This window comes from Oncorhynchus tshawytscha, linkage group LG17 (assembly GCF_018296145.1).
Source record: "Oncorhynchus tshawytscha isolate Ot180627B linkage group LG17, Otsh_v2.0, whole genome shotgun sequence".
Classification (NCBI taxonomy): Eukaryota; Metazoa; Chordata; class Actinopteri; order Salmoniformes; family Salmonidae; genus Oncorhynchus; species Oncorhynchus tshawytscha.
The window spans coordinates 23,107,267-23,127,848 of NC_056445.1; the positions used below are offsets into that span (position 1 = coordinate 23,107,267).

The 20,582-nt window shown below is 44.8% G+C and overlaps 1 protein-coding gene across 1 annotated transcript in view; it reads left to right on the forward strand.

Annotated features, from left to right (window-relative positions):
- LOC112237188 (ankyrin repeat and sterile alpha motif domain-containing protein 1B) overlaps positions 1 to 20,582 on the forward strand; it is a 394,948-nt gene that overhangs the window by 81,870 nt on the left and 292,496 nt on the right. Inside the window, 2 exon segments of the mRNA XM_042299987.1 lie at positions 2,819 to 2,899; positions 4,754 to 4,928. Of these exon segments, the coding sequence (XP_042155921.1) occupies positions 2,819 to 2,899; positions 4,754 to 4,928 (256 nt within the window).

Here is a 20,582-nt window from a genome sequence, read left to right on the forward strand (position 1 = left end):
TCATGGTTGTGAGGTCTGGGGTCCACTCACGAACCAATAATTCACAAAATGGGACAAACACCAAATTTAGACTCTGCATGCAGAATTCTGCAAAAATATCCTCTGTGTACAACGTCAAACACCAAATAATGCAGAGCAGAATTAGGCCGAATTCCCAAATCTTCAATAACAAAGCCGTCACCTACAAAGAAATAAACCTGGAGACGAGTCCCCTAAGCAAGCTAGTCCTGGGGCTCTGTTCACAAACACAAACAGAGCCCCAAGACAGCAACACAATTAGACCCAAACAAATCATGAGAAAACAAAAAGATAAATACTTGACACATTGGAAAGAATTAACAAAAAAAACAGAACAAACTAGAATGCTATTTGGTCTTAAACAGAGAGTACACAGTGGTAGAATACCTGACCACTGTGACTGACCCAAACTTAAGGAAAGCTTTGACTATATACAGCATAGCCTTGCTATTGAGAAAGGCAGCAGATGGCAGACCTCAAGAGAAGACAGGCTATGTGCCCCACCTCCCACAAAATGGGGTGGAAACTGCGCTGTACTTCCTAACCTCTTGCCAAATGTTTCAGAGACCTATACATTCCTCAGATTACACAGATCCACAAAAAAATTTAAAACAAATCCAATTTTCAAAAACTCCCACATCTATTGGCTGAAATACCACAGTGTGCAATCACATCATCAACATTTGTGAGCTGTTGCCACAAGAAAGGGCAACCAGTGAAGAACAAACACCATTGTAAATACAACCTATATTTGTTTATTTATTTTCCCTTCTCTACTTTAACTATTTGCACATCATTACAACACTGTATACAGTTGACGTCGGAAGTTTACATACACCTTAGCCAAATACATTTAAACTCAGTTTTTCATAATTCCTGACATTTAATCATAGTAAAAATTCCCTGTTTTAGGTCAGTTAGGATCACCACTTTTATTTTAAGAATGTGAAATGTCAGAATTTCTTTCATCACATTCCCAGTGGGTCAGAAGTTTACATGTACTCAATTAGTATTTGGTAGCATTGCCTTTTAAATTGTTTAACCTGTGTCAAACATTTCGGGTAGCCTTCCACAAGCTTCCCACAATAAGTTGGGTAAATTTTGGCCCATTCCTCTTGACAGAGCTGGTGTAACTGAGTCAGGTTTATAGGCCTCCTTACTCGCACACGCTTTTTCAGTTCTGCCCACAAATTTTCTATAGGATTGAGGTCAGGGCTTTGTGATGGCCACTCCAATACCTTGACTTTGTTGTCCTTACGCCATTTTGTCACAACTTTGGAAGTATGCTTGGGGTCATTGCCCATTTGGAAGGACCATTTCCTACCAAGCTTTAACTTCCTGACTGATGTCTTGAGATGTTGCTTCAATATATCCACATATTTTTCCATCCTCATAATGCCATCTATTTTGTGAAGTGCACGAGTCCCTCCTGCAGCAAAGCACCCCCACAACATGATGCTGCCACCCTCGTTCTCCATGGTTGGGATGGTGTTTTTCAGCTTGCAAGCCTCCCCCTTTTTCCTCCAAACATAACAATGGTCATTATTGCCAAACAGTTCTATTTTTGTTTCATCAGACCAGAGGACATTTCTCCAAAAAGTATGATCTTTGTTCCCATGTGCAGTTGCAAACCGTAGTCTGGCTTTTTTATTGCGTCTCTAGGAGACAGAACGCATCTCCTTCCTGAGCGGTATGATGGCTGTGTGGTCTCATGGTGTTTATACTTGCATACTATTGTTTGTACAGATGAACGTGGTACCTTCAGGTGTTTGGAAATTGCTCCCAAGGATGAACCAGACTTGTGGAGGTCTACAATTTTTTTTTCTGAGGTCTTTGCTGATTTCTTTTCCTTTTCCCATGATGTCAAGCAAAGAGGAACTGAGTTTAAAGGTAGGCCTTGAAATACATCCACAGGTACACCTCCAATTGACTCAAACTATGTCAATTAGCCTATCAGAAGCTTCTAAAGCCATGACATCATTTTCTGGAATTTTCTAAGCTGTTTAAAGGCACAGTCAACTTAGTGTATGTAAACTTCTGACCCACTGGAATTGTGATACAGTGAATTAAAAGTGAAATAATCTGTCTGTAAACAATTGTTGGAAAAATGACTTGTCATGCACAAAGTAGATGCCCTGACCGACTTGCCAAAACTATAATTTGTTAACAAGAAATTATGGAGTGGTTGAAAAACGAGTTTTAATGACTCCAACCTGAGTGTATGTAAACTTCCGACTTCAACTGTGTATATATTGACTTTTGAAATGTCTTATTATTTTGGAACTTTTGTGAGTGTAATGTTTGCTCTAAATGTTTTATTGGTTAATTCACTTTTGTAATCTATTTCACTTGCTTTGGCAATGTTAACATATGTGTCCCATGTCAGTAAAGCCCCTAAAATTGAACATTGAAGTTGACTTGAGAGACTTCGAAGGTCATGGGAAAACGAGTCTGTTACATGCTAATCTTAGCCCCGTGGAGGTCCCACATCCCACAGAAGAAATGTAGACTGGTCCCAGATCTGTTTGCACTGTCTTGCTGACTCCGATGGTCATTGTGATGTGGCTAAGGCACAAACAGATCTGTGATCAGGCTAAAAGAAAAGGGCTTCTATATTGTGTCTCTTTGTACTTCAGTGTCTATCATGATCATGTGCTCAACACATAGAAAGCCTGTTGTGGACTTCAGTGTGATTTTCAATTACAGGAAAAAAGAATCAAGTTCAATTGGAAAGCATACAATTGTAAGGACTGTGTCTTGGTGCGTGTTGGCTTACAGTCTGTCTGTCTTGTGTCCACAGCATGTGGAGAGGCTTGAATGTGAACTGTGCAGACAGTTCAGGGTACACACCCCTCCACCACGCATCACTGAACGGACACAGGTAAGAGTGTGTGTGTATGTGGAGAGGTGGCTGGTGGGGGTGAGGAAGTGTTTGTTTGAGGTGTGCTTGCATGCTTGTGAGTGCAATGCAATGTGATTGCCTTTTCCAGACAGACAGACACACACACACACACACACACACACACAAATCCCTTTTTTCCTGCTGTTGGATTAAGATGAGTCTGACGGCTAGCCCTTCTCAGCAAAACTGTCGGATTAATGCTGTGCCTTGGAGGCAATAATGTGGATTTCCTTCTTTCCAACAGCTGCAGTAGGAGAGGGAGAGTGAAGCAGGGAGAGAAGGAGAGAGAGAGACATAAAGGGAGAAGGAGACAGAGATAAAGGGAGGGAGAGAGTGAAAAGTACAGGCTCCAAGTGAAAAACAAGGTCACAAACACACACTTAGAGAAGTGATTTAGAACTTTAGATGAGGGGGGAACAAGGAGGGAACTAACCATTTAACTGTACACTTTTAGACCGTTGTTTTGACAATGTATGCATCCTAAATTGCACCGTATTCCCTATATACTGTAGTAGTGCACTATATCGGGAATAGGGGCCATTAGGGACACACTCAATGTGCACGTGGCGTTCTAAAAGGTGAAGCAACAAACTTAATTCTTTCAATGTGAAGAGTTAATTTCAGTCCAGCTAATGATTTTAATCCACACACATATAAACATTCAAGGCAGCCTTGGTTATGCAGCTGGCATTATGATTCAGGCCAAGTAAAGGACTTTTCTTTCTCTCTCCCCCTTCTCGCTCTGTTTCCATTTTCTTTCTTTCTCTCTCTACGCTTTCTCTCTATGCTTTCTCTCTCTCTCTTTCTCTCTCTATGCTTTCTCTCTCTACACTTTCTCTCTATGCTCTTCTCTCTCTCTATGCTTTCTCTCTCTCTCGCTTTCTCTCTCTCTACACTCTCTCTCTCTCTCTCTCTCTCTCTATGCTTTCTCTCTGCTCTATGCTTTCTCTCTCTCTCACTTTCTCTCTCTCTCTTCTCTCTCTATGCTTTCTCTCTCTATGCTTTCTCTCTCTCTCACTTTCTCTCTATGCTCTCTCTCTATGCTTTCTCTCTCTATGCTTTCTCTCTCTACACTTTCTCTCTCTATGCTTTCTTTCTCTCTCTCTACACTTTTCTCTCTCTCTCTCTATGCTTTCTCTCTCTATGCTTTCTCTCTCTACTTTCTCTCTATGCTTTCTCTCTCTACACTTTCTCTCTATGCTTCTCTCTCTATGCTTTTCTCTCTATGCTTTCTCTCTATGCTTTCTCTCTCTCTATGCTTTCTCTCTATGCTTTCTCTCTCTCTATGCTTTCTCTCTCTGCTCTCTCTATGCTTTCTCTCTCTATGCTTTCTCTCTACTTTTCTCTCTATGCTTTCTCTCTATGCTTCTCTCTCTCTACACTTTCTCTCTCTCTCTCTCTCTCTATGCTTTCTCTCTCTATGCTTTCTCTCTCTACACTTTCTCTCTATGCTTTCTCTCTCTATGCTTTCTCTCTCTATGCTTTCTCTCTCTATGCTTTCTCTCTCTATGCTTTCTCTCTCTATGCTTTCTCTCTCTACACTTTCTCTCTCTATGCTTTCTCTCTCTATGCTTTCTCTCTCTATGCTTTCTCTCTATGCTTTCTCTCTCTCTATGCTTTCTCTCTATGCTTTCTCTCTCTCTATGCTTTCTCTCTCTCTACGGTTTCTTGCCTTTCTCTCCCCATCCTTCCCCTTCTCTCTCTATTCCATCTCTTCCCTCTTCCCTCTCTCCCTCGCTCTCTATCACTCCCCTTACTGCTCTCCTCTCTCTCTATCCCCTTCCGCTTCCGCCATCCTCCCCCATCCTCCTCCTCCCTCCTTCTCCTCCTCAGAGACGTGGTGTTGAAGTTGCTCCAGTTTGAAGCCTCCACCAATGTGGCTGACAGTAAGGGCTGCTTCCCCTTGCACCTGGCCGCCTGGCGTGGAGACGTAGACATCGTCCGTATCCTCGTCCACCACGGGCCCTCACACTGCCGCGTCAACCAGCAGGTGACAACACACTGTTCTGTTCTACACTCTACTGTACTACACACTGTTCTGTTCTACACTGTTCTGTTCTACACTATACTGTACTACACACTGTTCTGTTCTACACTCTACTGTACTACACACTGTTCTGTTCTACACTATACTGTACTACACACTGTTCTGTTCTACACTGTTCTGTTCTACACTATACTTTTCTACACCCTATTCTGTTCTACACTGTTCTGTTCTACACTGTTCTGTTCTACACTGTTCTGTTCTACACTATATTGTACTACACACTGTTCTGTTCTACACTATACTGTACTACACACTGTTCTGTTCTACACTATACTGTACTACACCCTGTTCTGTTCTACACTATATTGTACTACACACTGTTCTGTTCTACACTATACTGTACTACACACTGTTCTGTTCTACACTATACTGTATTACACCCTATTCTGTTCTACACTATACTGTACTACACACTGTTCTGTTCTACACTTCTGTACTACACACTAGTATATACTACACAATTATGTACTACACACTATTCTGTTCTACACTGTTCTGTACTACACTATACTGTACTACACACTATTCTGTTCTACACTGTTCTATACTACACACTGTTCTGTACTACACACTAGTATATACTACACAATTATGTACTACACACTATTCTGTTCTACACTGTTCTATACTACACACTGTTCTGTGCTACACACTTATGCACTACACACTATGTACCACACACTATTCTGTTCTACACTGTTCTGTTCTACACACTGTTTTGTACTACACACTATGTACTACACACTATTTTGCACGACACACTTATGTACTACACGCTATTGTATACTACACACTATTCTGTACTACACACTATTCCGTACTGCACACTATTCTTTACTACACACTATACTGTACTACACCCTATTATGTTATACACTATACTGTACTACGCACTGTTCGGTTCTACACTATACTGTACTACACACCAGAGGTGGGACCAAGTCATTGTTTTACAAGTCACAAGTAAGTCAAGTTTTAACACTCAAGTCCCAAGTCAAGTCCCAAGTCAAGACAGTCAAGTCTGAGTCAAGTCCCAAGTCCTAAACTTTGAGTTTCGAGTCCTAAACAAGTCATAATGTGCTATTTTTTTTATTTATATATATTTTATTTCACCTTTATTTAACCGGGTAAGCTAGTTGAGAACAAGTTCACATTTACAACTGCGACCTGGCCAATATAAAGCAAAGCAGTGCGACACAAACAACAACACAGAGTTACACATGGAATAAACAAGCTTACAGTCAATAACACAATAGAAAAAAATAAAGTCTATATACAGTGTGTGCAAATGGCGTGAGGAGGTAAGGAAATAAATAGGCCATAGTAGCGAAGTAATTACGATTTAGAAAATGAACACTGGAGTGATAAATGAGCAGATGGTGATGTGCAAGTAGAAATACTGGTGTGCAAAAGAGCAGAAAAGTACATTAAAAACAATATGGGGATGAGGAAGGTAGATTGTGTGGGCTGTTTACAGATAGACTATGTACAGCTGCAGCGATCGGTTAGCTGCTCAGATAGCAGATGTTTAAAGTTAGTGAGGGAAATATACGTCTCCAGCTTCAGCGATGTTTGCAATTCGTTCCAGTCATTGGCAGCAGAGAACTGGAAGGAAAGGTGGCCAAAGTAGGTGTTGGCATTGGGGATGACCAGTGAGATATACCTGCTGGAGCACGTGCTACGGGTGGATGTTGTTCTCGTGACCAGTGAGCTAAGGTGGAGCTTTACCTAGCATAGACTTATAGATGACCTGGAGCCAGTGGGTCTGTAGATGAATATGTAGCGAGGGCCAGCCGACTAGAGCGTACAGGTCGCGGTGGTGGGTGGTGTAAGGGGCTATGGTAACAAAACGGATGGCATTGTGATAGACTGCATCCAGTTTGCTGAGTAGAGTATTGGAAGCTATTTTGTAAATGACATCGCCGAAGTCGAGGATCGATAGGATAGTCAGTTTTACAAGGGTATGTTTGGCGGCGTGAGTGAAGGAGGCTTTGTTGCGAAATAGGAAGCCAATTCTAGATTTAATTTTGGATTGGAAAGGTTTAATATGAGTCTGGAAGGAGTGTTTACAGTCTAGCCAGACACCTAGGTATTTGTAGTTGTCCACATATTCAAAGTCGGAACCGTCCAGAGTAGTGATGCTAGTCGGGCAGGCGGGTGCGGGCAGCAAATGGTGCATTTGGTTTTACTTGCGTTTAAGAGCAGTTGTATGGTATTGACCCTCGTTTGGAGGTTAGTTAACACTGTTTCCAAAGAAGGGCCAAATGTATACAGAATGGTGTCATCTGCATAGAGGTGGCTCAGAGAATCTCCAGCAGCAAGAACGACATCGTTGATATATACAGAGAAAAGAGTCGGCCCGATAATTGAAACCTGTGGTACCCATATAGAGACTGCCAGGGGTCTGGACAACAGGCCCTCTGATTTGACACACTAAACTCTGCCTGAAAAGTAGTTGGTGAATCAGGCGAGGCAGTCATTTGAGAAACCAAGGCTGTCGAGAATACGGTGATTGACAGAGTCGAAAGCCTTGGCCAGGTCGATGAAGACGGCTACACAGTACAATATTTTATTGATGGCGGCTATGATATCATTTAGTACATTGAGCGTGGCTGAGGTGCACCCATGACCGGCTCGGAAACCAGATTGCACAGCGGAGAAGGTACGGTGGGATTTGAAATGGTCAGTGATCTGTTTATTAACTTGACTTTCGAAGACTTTAGATAGGCAGGGCAGGATGGATATAGGTGTGTAACAGTTTGGGTCTAGAGTGTCTCCCCCTGTTGAAGAGGGGGATGACCCCGTCAGCTTTCCAATCTTTAGGGATCTCAGACAATTCGAAAGAGAGGTTGAACAGACTGGTAATAGAGGTTGCAACAATGGTGGCGGATCATTTTAGAAAGAGAGGGTCCAGATTGTCTAGCCCAGCTGATTTGTACGGGTCCAGGTTTTGCAGCTCTTTCAGAACATCTGCTATCTAGTTTTGGGTGAAGGAGAAGCTGGGGAGGCTTGGGCAAGTAGCTGCGGGGGGTGTGAGCTGTTGGCCGGGGTAGGGTTAGCCAGGAGGAAAGCATCGCCAGCCGTAGAGAAATGCTTATCTTCACCAAATGTAATACCATTTCACATTTCAAGAGTAATACTTAGTATATTACATTTACGCAAATCATGAATGCTTTGAAAAATATCTATATATTTATTACTTTCCAAATGTTATATTTACATGGAAATACATGGGTAGCCATGAGAAAGATCCCACACTTCTGTTCGGCACACTGTTCTGTACTATTCTGTACTACACACTATTCTGTTCTACACTTATGTACTACACACTTCTGTTTTACACTACTGTTCTACACTATGCTGTACTACACACTATTCTGTTCGACACTGTTCTTTTCTACACTATGCTGTACTACACACTGTTCTGTTCTACACTGTTCTGTTCTACACTGTTCTGTGCTACACTATACTGTACTACACATTGTTCTGTTCTACACACTGTTCTACACTATTCTGTACTACACACTCCTTTACTACACACTGTTCTGTACTACACTATTCTCTAGCACACTATTCTGTACTACACTACTCTGTACCATACTCTGTTCTGTTTTACACTATACTGTACTACACACTGTTCTGTTCGAAATTCTGTTCTACCCACTATTCTGTTCAACACACTATTCTGTACTACACACTTCTGTTCTACACGGTTCTGTTCTACACTTATGTACTACACACTTCTGTTTTACACTACTGTTCTACACTATTCTTTACTACACACTATTCTTTTCTACACACTGTTCTGTTCTACACACTGTTCTACACTATTCTGTACTACACACTGTTTTGTGCTACACTATTCTGTACTACACACTTCTGTTCTACACGGTTCTGTTCTACACTTATGTACTACACACTTCTGTTTTACACTACTGTTCTACACTATTCTTTACTACACACTGTTCTGTACGACACACTGTTCTGTTCTACACTGTGCTTTACTACACACTATTCTTTTCTACACACTGTTCTGTTCTACACACTGTTCTACACTATTCTGTACTACACACTGTTTTGTGCTACACTATTCTGTGCTACACTATTCTGTACTACACTATTCTGTACCACACTATTCTGTACCACACTATGTTCTGTTGTACACTATACTGTACTGTTCGCTCAGGAAGGAGATGCATTCGGTCTCCTAGAGATGAACGTACTTTGGTGCGAAAAGTGTAAATCAATCCCAGAACAACAGCAAAGGACCTTGTGAAAATGGAGGAAATGGAGTACAAAAGTATCTCTATCCACAGTAAAACAAGTCCTATATCTACATAACCTGAAAGGCCACTCAGCAAGGAAGAAGCCACTGCTCCAAAACCTCCATAAAAAAGCCAGACTACGGTTTACAACTGCACATGGGGACAAAGATCGTACTTTTTGAAGAAATGTTCTCTGGTCTGATGAAACAAAAATAGAACTGTTTGGCCATAAAGACCATCATATGTTTGTAGGAAAAAGGGGGATGCTTGCAAGCCGAAGAACACCATCCCAACCGTGAAGCACGGGGGTGGCAGCATCATGTTGTGGGGGTGCTTTGCTGCCGGAGGTACTGGTGCACTTCACAAACTAGATGGCTTCATGAGGAAGGAAAATTACGTGGATATCTTGAAGCAACATCTCAAGACATCAGTCAGGAAGTTAAAGCTTGGTCGCAAATTAGTCTTCCAAATGGAGAATGACCCCAAGCATACTTCCAAAGTTGTGGCAAAATGGCTTAAGGACAACAAGGTCAAGGTATTGGACTGGCCATCACAAAGCCCTGACCTCAATCCCATAGACAATTTGTGGGCAAATCTGAGAAAGTCTGTGCGAGCAGGGAGGCCTGCATACCTTACACCAGCTCTGTCAGGAGGAATGGGCCAAAATTCACCCAACTTATTGTGGGAAGCTTGTGGAAGGCTTCCTGAAACGTTTGACCCAAAGTTAAACAATTTAAAGGCAATGCTACCAAATGCTAATTGAGTGTATGTAAAGTTCTGACCCACTGGGAATGTGAAAAATATTAAATAAATCATTCTCTCTACTATTATTATGACATTTCACATTCTTAAAATAAAGTGGTGATCCTAACTGACCTAAGACAGGGAATTTCTACTAGGATTAAATGTCAGCAATTGTGAAAAACTGAGTTTAAATGGACTTTGCTAAGGTGTATGTAAACTTCCGACTTCAACTGTATGTAAGTCACAGATTATTTACACAATATTGTTTGTGTGTGTGTGTGTGTGTGTGTGTGTGTGTTATGTTGTTGTTTCTGTGTGTGTGTGTGTGTGTGTGGCTACAATTTATCTTGGCAATACACTGCCTGCACCAGAAACAGCACCCTGCATATATTACACTAGTCACCAAGATATCGTATCCAATAAACAACTCCCTGTATATATTACACTAGTTTAGTGGATACTATATCTTGGTGACTAGTGTAATATATACAGGGTGTTGTGTGTGGGTGCGTGTGTGGGTGTGTGCGTGCGTGCGTGTGTGTGTGGGTGGGGATTGCCATGCTGGTGTTTACTACAGTTTTATTTGAGGATGCAATAACTGACTTGCCTAGTTAAATAAAACCAATAAAAAGAGCATGCAGGAGTAACAGCTGTTTGGTTTTACTATGGAGAAAGAGGGGAGGAAGGTAGTAAAGGGAGGGTGGTATAGAAGGAGGTAGGGAGGGTGGTATAGAAGGAGGTAGGGAGGTATAGAAGGAGGTAGGGAGGGTGGTATAGAAGGAGGTAGGGAGGTATAGAAGGAGGTAGGGAGGGTGGTATAGAAGGAGGTAGGGAGGTATAGAAGGAGGTAGGGAGGGTGGTATAGAAGGAGGTAGGGAGGTATAGAAGGAGGTAGGGAGGGTGGTATAGAAGGAGGTAGGGAGGTATAGAAGGAGGGAGTTAGAGGAGGGAGGTATAGAGGAGGGATTTAGAGGAGGGAAGTATAGAGGAGGTAGAGAGGTATAGAGGAGGGAGTTAGTGGAGGAAGGTATAGTGGAGGTAGGGAGGTATAGTGGAGGGAGGGAGGGAGGGAGGTATAGTGGAGGGAGTTAGAGGAGGGTGGTATAGAAGGAGGTAGGGAGGTATAGAGGAGGGAGGTATAGTGGAGGTATAGAGGAGGGAGTTAGAGGAGGGAGGTATAGAGGAGGTAGGGAGGTATATTGGAGGGAGTTAGAGGAGGGAGGTATAGAGGAGGTAGGGAGGTATAGTGGAGGGAGTTAGAGGAGGGTGGTATAGAAGGAGGTAGGGAGGTATAGAGGAGGGAGTTAGAGGAGGGAGGTATAGAGGAGGTAGGGAGGTATAGTGGAGGGAGGGAGGGAGGTATAGTGGAGGGAGTTAGAGGAGGGAGGTATAGAAGGAGGTAGGGAGGTAGGGAGGTATAGAGGAGGGAGTTAGAGGAGGGAGGTATAGTGGAGGTAGGGAGGTATAGTGGAGGGAGGGAGGGAGGTATAGTGGAGGGAGTTAGAGGAGGGAGGTATAGTGGAGGTAGGGAGGTATAGAGGAGGGAGGTATAGTGGAGGTAGGGAGGTATAGTGGAGGGAGGGAGGGAGGTATAGAGGGAGGTAGGGAGTTATAGAGGAGGGAGTTAGAGGAGGGAGGTATAGAGGAGGGAGTTGGAGGTATAGAGGAGGGAGTTAGAGGAGGGAGGGAGGTATAGAGGAGGGAGTTAGAGGAGGGAGGTATAGTGGAGGTAGGGAGGTATAGAGGAGGGAGTTAGAGGAGGAAGGTATAGTGGAGGTAGGGAGGTATAGAGGAGGGAGTTAGTGGAGGGAGGTATAGTGGAGGTAGGGAGGTATAGAGGGAGTTAGAGGAGGGAGGTATAGTGGAGGTAGGGAGGTATAGTGGAGGGGGGGGGAGGTATAGAGGGAGGTAGGGAGTTATAGAGGAGGGAGTTAGGAGGAGGGAGGTATAGAGGGAGGTAGGGAGTTATAGAGGAGGGAGGTATAGAGGAGGGAGGTATAGAGGAGGGAGGTATAGAGAGAGGGAGGGAGGGAGTTATAGAGGAGGGAGTTAGAGTAAGGAGGTATAGTGGAGGGAGGGAGGGAGGTATAGTGGAGGGAGGGAGGTAGGTATAGAGGAGGGAGTTATAGTGGAGGGAGGGAGGTATGGAGGGAGTGAGGTATAGAGGAGGGAGTTATAGTGGAGGGAGGGAGGGAGGTATAGTGGAGAGAGGGAGGGAGGTAGGTATAGAGGAGGGAGTTATAGTGGAGGGAGGGAGGGAGGTATGGAGGGAGTGAGGTATAGAGGAGGGAGTTATAGTGGAGGGAGGGAGTTATAGAGGAGGGAGGTAGGGAGTTATAGAGGAGGGAGGGAGGGAGGTATAGAGGAGGGAGTTAGAGGAGGGAGGTATAGTGGAGGGAGGGAGGGAGGGAGTTATAGAGGGAGGTATAGAAGAGGGAGTTATAGTGGAGGGAGGGAGGTAGGGAGTTATAGAGGAGGGAGGTATAGTGGAGGGAGGGAGGTATAGAGGGAGGTAGGGAGTTATAGAGGAGGGAGTTAGAGGAGGGAGGTATAGTGGAGGGAGGGAGGTAGGGAGTTATAGAGGAGGGAGGTATAGTGGAGGGAGGGAGGTATAGAGGGAGGTAGGGAGTTATAGAGGAGGGAGTTAGAGGAGGAAGGTATAGTGGAGGGAGGGAGGTATAGTGGAGGTAGGGAGGTATAGAAGAGGGAGTTATAGTGGAGGGAGGGAGGTAGGGAGTTATAGTGGAGGGAGGGAGGTATAGTGGAGGGAGGGAGGTATAGAGGGAGGTAGGGAGATATAAAGGAGGGAGTTAGAGGAGGGAGGTATAGTGGGAGGGAGGGAGGGAGATTTGGAGGAGGGAGTTAGAGGAGGGAGGTATAGTGGAGGGAGGGAGGTAGATTTAGAGGAGGGAGGTATAGTGGAGGGAAGGAGGTATAGAGGAGGGAGGGAGGGAGATTTAGAGGAGGGAGTTAGAGGAGGGAGGTATAGTGGAGGGAGGGAGGGAGATATAAAGGAGGGAGTTAGAGGAGGGAGGTATATAGTGGAGGGAGGGAGGTATAGAGGGAGGTAGGGAGTTATAGAGGAGGGAGTTAGAGGAGGGAGGTATAGTGGAGGGAGGGGGAGGTATAGAGGGAGGTATAGTGGAGGAGGAGGGAGATATAAAGGAGGGAGTTAGAGGAGGGAGATATAGTGGAAGAGAGGGAGGGAGAGGTAGGGAGGTATAGAGGGAGTGAGTTAGAGGAGGGAGATATAGTGGAAGGAGGGGGTGGGAGGTAGGGAGGTATAGTGGAGGAGGGAGGTATAGTGGAGGAGGGAGGTATAGTGGAGGAGGGGGATTGGGGGAGGGAGGGAGGTATAGAGGGAGGTAGGGAGGGAGGGATAGAGGAGGGAGGTATAGTGGAGGGAGGGAAGTATAGAGGAGGGAGGGAGGTATAGAAGAAGAGGGAGGGGGAGAGAGTTAGATAGGGAAGAGGGAAGAGGGGAGAGAGGTATAGAAGAGGGAGGGAGAGAGGTATAGAAGAGGGAGGGAGAGAGGTATAGAAGAGGGAGGGAGAGAGGTATAGAAGAGGGAGGGAGGGAGAGAGGTATAGAAGAGGGGGAGGGAGGGAGGGAGAGAGGTATAGAAGAGGGAGGGAGGGAGAGAGGTATAGAAGAGGGAGGGATAGAGGTATAGAAGAGGGAGGGAGGGAGGTATAGAAGAGGGAAGGAGGTATAGAAGAGGGAGGGAGGTAGGTATAGAAGAGGGAGGTAGAGAGGAAGAAGCATTTTAGACAGAATATGAGAGAAAGGTAAGAGGACAGCAAGGGAGACAGAAGGATGGAGGTAGAAAGAGAGAGATGGTTAACAGGCTAGAAGCTGTCTGTTCTTTTAGTGGGAGGTTATTGGAAGGTATTGGAGGGTATGGGAGGTTATGGGATGGTTGTAAAGCAGGCCGAGCCCACTGTTTACTACTGGGTACATTGAACACAAACATGTACACTGAACACGTCACACCAACACACACATACCCACACAAACACCGTACACAAATTCATGCACATACAGAGCTGTTTATGCTATGCTTATGTGGCATGAACAGGAGAGAGTTGTATGTCAGTTTATAAATGCTTGTTTCATTTGAGTTATTGTTTGTAATGTATACCTATGAATTCTGTGTGAATATGCAGGTGTCTGTGTATACCTGCGTGTGTGTGAGTGTGTGTTTATGAGTCAGTGAGCCGTAACCATTGAATTGACTAATCTCTGCATGCATTGGACATGGTTCTGCCGGCAGAAAATCAATGGAACCTCATTCATGTGAAGTGTCTCTTGTGGGTAAACAACCCCCTCTTCTACCACAGGGGTTCTCACCCTCAATCCTGGTTCCTCTTCCTGGGTGCACAGGGGTTCTCAACCTCAGTCCTGGTTCCTCTTCCTGGGTGCACAGTGGTTCTCACCCTCAGTCCTGGTTCCTCTTCCTGGGTGCACAGGGGTTCTCACCCTCAGTCCTGGTTCCTCTTCCTGGGTGCACAGGGGTTCTCACCCTCAGTCCTGGTTCCTCTTCCTGGGTGCACAGGGGTTCTCAACCTCAGTCCTGGTTCCTCTTCCTGGGTGCACAGGGGTTCTCACCCTCAGTCCTGGTTCCTCTTCCTGGGTGCACAGGGGTTCTCACCCTCAGTCCTGGTTCCTCTTCCTGGGTGCACAGGGGTTCTCACCCTCAGTCCTGGCCCCTCCTCCTAGGTGCACAGTTAGTTTTTTGCTCTAGCACTAGACAGCTGATTTAAATCATCAAAACTTGATGATGAGTTGGTCATTTGAATCAGCTGTGTAGCAAAAAGCAAAACGAGCACCCAGGGGGAGGGGCCAGGACTGAGGTTGAGAAGCCCTGTTCTACCAGACCAAACGCCTTATACAGACAGGAACCGGAACCCGCAGAGGGATGTAAAGATGGAAAGGTCTCTCTCTCTCGTGAGTGAGATGAAGCATTATAATTTCATTAAACCCCCCTTAAAATAAAACACCTAAGTATATCCTGTACTGTACAGCATACATGTACCTTACTCATCTTGCCCTCTACCCCACTATACAAAACATCACCACACATCACAATAACCAAAACCTCACCACTTCTACAACCGTATGTCTAACCCCCCGCCCCTCCCCCGACACACCATATCTCCTGGAACATCTCCACACATCACAATAACCAAAACCTCACCACTTCTACAACCGTATGTCTAACCCCCTCCCCCGACACACCATATCTCCTGGAACATCTCCACACATTATATAGAACTCAAATTCCACCCTAAGGCGGTCTGTTACCCCCCCTCACCTTTGACCCTGTTCCTCCTTGTTAGCCAAATAGCCAACTTTGCCTGAGCAGATTTGGCCTTCTCTTTATTTGAATACCTGTACCCCATTATAAACATCCCAACAGTAAAAACCACCCCAACCTCTCACACAGACATTCCAACAGTAAACACCACCCCCAACCTCTCACACAGACATTCCAACAGTAAACACCACCCCCAACCTCTCACACAGACATTCCAACAGTAAACACCACCCCCAACCTCTCACACAGACATTCCAACAGTAAACACCACCCCCAACCTCTCACACAGACATTCCAACAGTAAACACCACCCCCAACCTCTCACACAGACATTCCAACAGTAAACACCACCCCCAACCTCTCACACAGACATTCCAACAGTAAACACCACCCCCAACCTCTCACACAGACATTCCAACAGTAAACACCACCCCCAACCTCTCACACAGACATTCCAACAGTAAACACCACCCCCAACCTCTCACACAGACATTCCAACAGTAAACACCACCCCCAACCTCTCACACAGACATTCCAACAGTAAACACCACCCCCAACCTCTCACACAGACATTCCAACAGTAAACACCACCCCCAACCTCTCACACAGACATTCCAACAGTAAACACCACCCCCAACCTCTCACACAGACATTCCAACAGTAAACACCACCCCCAACCTCTCACACAGACATTCCAACAGTAAACACCACACCCAACCTCTCACACAGACATTCCAACACTAAACACCACCCCCAACCTCTCACACAGACATTCCAACAGAGACATTAAAGGCATTAACCTGGTGCACACAGAAAACACATGAATCACAGTTTCTCTCATAACACAGAAAGGACACCCCTGTCTGACTCCCGGTTCAACCCGGGCCAACCAGCTGTTAGTGGCCAGGGCTCCACGTAGATCCCTCCACTGGAGGTCCCTTGACCTCTTTGGTACTGGGGGTTTGAGGAGCCTCTTCCACCTAAAACCCACCATACTCTCCGCCCCCCATACCCCCTGCCACTGATGTGCCTTCACTCCTCTTAGGCTCCTAATGTTCCTCACCTTAATGCAGAGTGTGACGACCCTCCCACTCTGTCTGCTGTATTCTGTCTCTTTGCTCTTGTTTTCCTTAATAGGATCGGTGGGCGGAGCCAGGAGGGTCGTCAGAGAAATGGGACACACCTGGGCTCGGGTGTGTCCCGGGATAAATTCCACATTCATTGAAGAGACTCTCTCCATGCAGACACACTGATGGATTTTGGTTGTGGAATTTTTGTGGCTGTTTTGGTTGTTTGCGTTGGCACCTTTCAACACCCCTCATTATCACATTTATGCAGGCAACCACTCACTTACACTACTGATTACTGACTACACACACCATTGTTAATTGTATTTAGTTTACTTTAGTTAATAAATATATTTTGTTATTCCTTATCTCCATGTTGTCTGCGTAGGGCCCCTCCCCGTGCACCACTTTAAAATGCACATTTAGCTGTTGCTCATTGTTATTCAGAAACATGAACACTTGCCGCCAGAACGAAAAAACATGCTTAACAGCATCTGCCTGAAAGCCTGCTGACAGGACACGAAAACCGCTAGCAAACTTACCAAAACGACTCAGCTCTTTCCTGATATGATCATCCGTAATAAACTGAGGAAAATTTGCGACTACCACCCTGGTCGAACACACACACACCGCTTACAAATATTCCACTAGCAATGAGCCTACCACCAAATTTGCTCTTTTCATGAACACAACCACAGCTTTGTTCATTCTGGAAGCGGAATTTATAAATTCAGCTCCTACCTGTTCACCGACTGCGAGCAGAACCTCCTCCACCTTAACTCCATTCTCAGGAACACAGGTGAATCCATGTCGTAACGACAGCGTCTCTTCCACGCTAGGCTGAGAAGCCATCGCGCACACCACACCTTCCAAACCCCAGGAAAAAACTCTGTCCTGTTCCACCCTAATTTTGAAAAAACCTGTGGATACCGCTAAATCAAATAGTGCATTAACCCTCCACCATAGAAAATACAAATTGAAAGAAAAATCCAGGGACAGAATCAAGAAAGCAAGTTAGGACTGAGCCCTCCACACTAAACACTCAAACTCTAAAAACCTCCCAGCATGCACTGCAAGATACAGAGAGAGAGCGAGAGATTTGCCATTTATGGTTGTGAGGTCTGGGGTCTGCTCACCAACCAAGAATTCACTAAATGGGACAAACTCCAAATTGAGACTCTACATGCAGAATTCTGCAAAAATATCCTCTGTGATCGACGTGAAACACCAAATAATGCATACAGGGCAGAATTAGGCAGATACCCGTTGTTATTATCAAAATCCAGAAAAGAGACGTTAAATTCTACAACCGCCTAAAAGGAAGCGATTCCCAAACCTTCCATAACAAAGCCATCACCTACAGAGAGATGAACCTGGAGAAGAGCCCCCTAAGCAAGCTGGTCCTAGAGCTCTGTTCACAAACAGACTCCACAGAGCCCCAGGACAACAACACAATTAGACCCAAACAACAAAAATAAGCTAAGACACATCAGTACGCTAGACTGCTGCTGTAACTTTATAGAGGGATAAAATGCCTAAAGAGGGGACACCTCCAGCCTTTCACCAGGTGCAACATTGCCCTCTCTTTGAGCCATGACATAGGTCAGAGGTCATGAGTGTGAGCTGAGGTTACTGCCTGTGGGGTGTGTGTGTTGAACATTGCCACAGCGTTTTTAAATGGAACCACATGCTTCCTGGCAAATAGCTTTTTGGAATACTGGGAAGGTGTGAAAGTTCTCTCTCTCTTAAAAACAGGGAGGCTGTGCCCATCCAAGGATATAGTGTGCATGTGTGGAGGATCTCTCTCTCCCAGTGCTAATGCCAGAGAGAGTGAGAGATGGGTCAGTTGGCTGTGAAGTGTTAGCCACAAGAGGGCTTCTCTCTCCCTCTCTATGTCTTACTATTATATTTTTCCCTTTGTTCCTCAGTCCCGCTTCTCTCTCTCTCCCTGTCTGTCTCTCTCTCTCTCTCCGTCTCTCTCTCTCTCTCTCTCTCCGTCTCTCTCTCTCCCCGTCTCTGTCTCCCCATCTCTCTCTCCCTCTCTCTCTCTCTCTCTCTCTCTCTCTCTCTCTCTCCATCTCTCTCTCTCTCTCTCTCTCTCTCCGTCTCTCTCTCTCTCTCTCTCTCTCTCCGTCTCTCTCTCTATCTCTCTCTCTCTCTCCGTCTCTCTCTCTCTCTCTCTCTCTCTCCGTCTCTCTCCGTCCTCTCTCTCTCTCCGTCTCTCTCTCTCTCTCCGTCTCTCTCTCTCCCCGTCTCTCTCTCCGTCTCTCTCTCTCTCTCTCTCTCTCCCCGTCTCTGTCTCCCCGTCTCTGTTTCTCTCTCTCTCTCTCTCTCCGTCTCTCTCCGTCTCTCTCTCTCCCTCTCTATCTCTCTCCCGTCTCTCTCTCTCTCTCTCCCGTCTCTCCCTCTCTCTCTCCCGTCTCTGTCTCTACATCTTGGTCTTCTCTTTTTCCCTTAGTTCCTCAACCCTGCTTCTCTCTCTCCCGCAGTCTATTGCCTATCAAAGCTGTCTTTTAAAACTCATCTTCTTCATTTCTCTTTTCCATCTCACTATCTTTGTCTCTCCATCCCCCTCACACACACACACACACACACACACACACACACACACACACACACACACACACACAGAACCCCCTATCACTCAGAACCCCCTATCACTCACACACATAACCCCCTGTCACTCACACACACAGAACCCCCCCTCTCACTCACACAGACACACACACAGAACCCAGAAACACAGAACCTCCTGCTAGGATAGCAGTAGTGGTGTGTGTGTGTGTGTGTGGGGGGGGCGTGTATGCCTATACACTTGTATGTTTCTGTGTGAGAACAGGCTGCAGTGAAAATGAACAAGCAACTTAGTTTCTGATCATTGACTGTCCAGTATTTAATCGATAGACTCTATAACTGCGTCACGTACATTCACCATAAGATTCATCGCTAGTCGTGAGAAGTTCCACAAATCACACAGCTAGTTTTGAGCATTTTAGCATTCATAGAATATGAACAACAATGTATAACATCTGTGTACTAAAAAACTCAACGCACACGTTATGACAGCCAGGTATTGGTGTGTTATTAGCAGAACACATTATGACAGACATGTATTGGTGTGTTATTAGCAGAACACATTATGACAGACAGGTATTGGTGTGTTATTAGCAGAACACATTATGACAGACAGGTATTGGTGTGTTATTAGCAGAACACATTATGACAGACAGGTATTGGTGTGTTATTAGCAGAACACATTATGATAGACATGTATTGGTGTGTTATTAGCAGAACACATTATGACAGACATGTATTGGTGTGTTATTAGCAGAACACATTATGATAGACATGTATTGGTGTGTTATTAGCAGAACACATTATGACAGACATGTATTGGTGTGTTATTAGCAGAACACATTATGACAGACAGGTATTGGTGTGTTATTAGCAGAACACATTATGACAGACAGGTATTGGTGTGTTATTAGCAGAACACATTATGACAGACAGGTATTGGTGTGTTATTAGCAGAACACATTATGACAGACATATATTGTGTTATTAGCAGAACACATTATGACAGACATGTATTGGTGTGTTATTAGCAGAACACGTTATGATAGACATGTATTGGTGTGTTATTAGCAGAACACATTATGACAGACAGATATTGGTGTGTTATTAGCAGAACACATTATGACAGACATGTATTGGTGTGTTATTAGCAGAACACGTTATGATAGACATGTATTGGTGTGTTATTAGCAGAACACATTATGACAGACAGGTATTGGTGTGTTATTAGCAGAACACATTATGACAGACAGGTATTGGTGTGTTATTAGCAGAACACATTATGACAGACAGGTATTGGTGTGTTATTAGCAGAACACATTATGACAGACATGTATTGGTGTGTTATTAGCAGAACACATTATGACAGACAAATATTGTGTTATTAGCAGAACACATTATGACAGGCAGGTATTGTGTTATTAGCAGAACACATTATGACAGACAGGTATGGTGTGTTATTAGCAGAACACGTTATGACAGGCAGATATTGGTGTGTTATTAGCAGAACACATTATGACAGACAGGTATTGGTGTGTTATTAGCAGAACACATTATGACAGACATGTATTGGTGTGTTATTAGCAGAACACATTATGACAGACAGGTATTGGTGTGTTATTAGCAGAACACATTATGACAGACAGG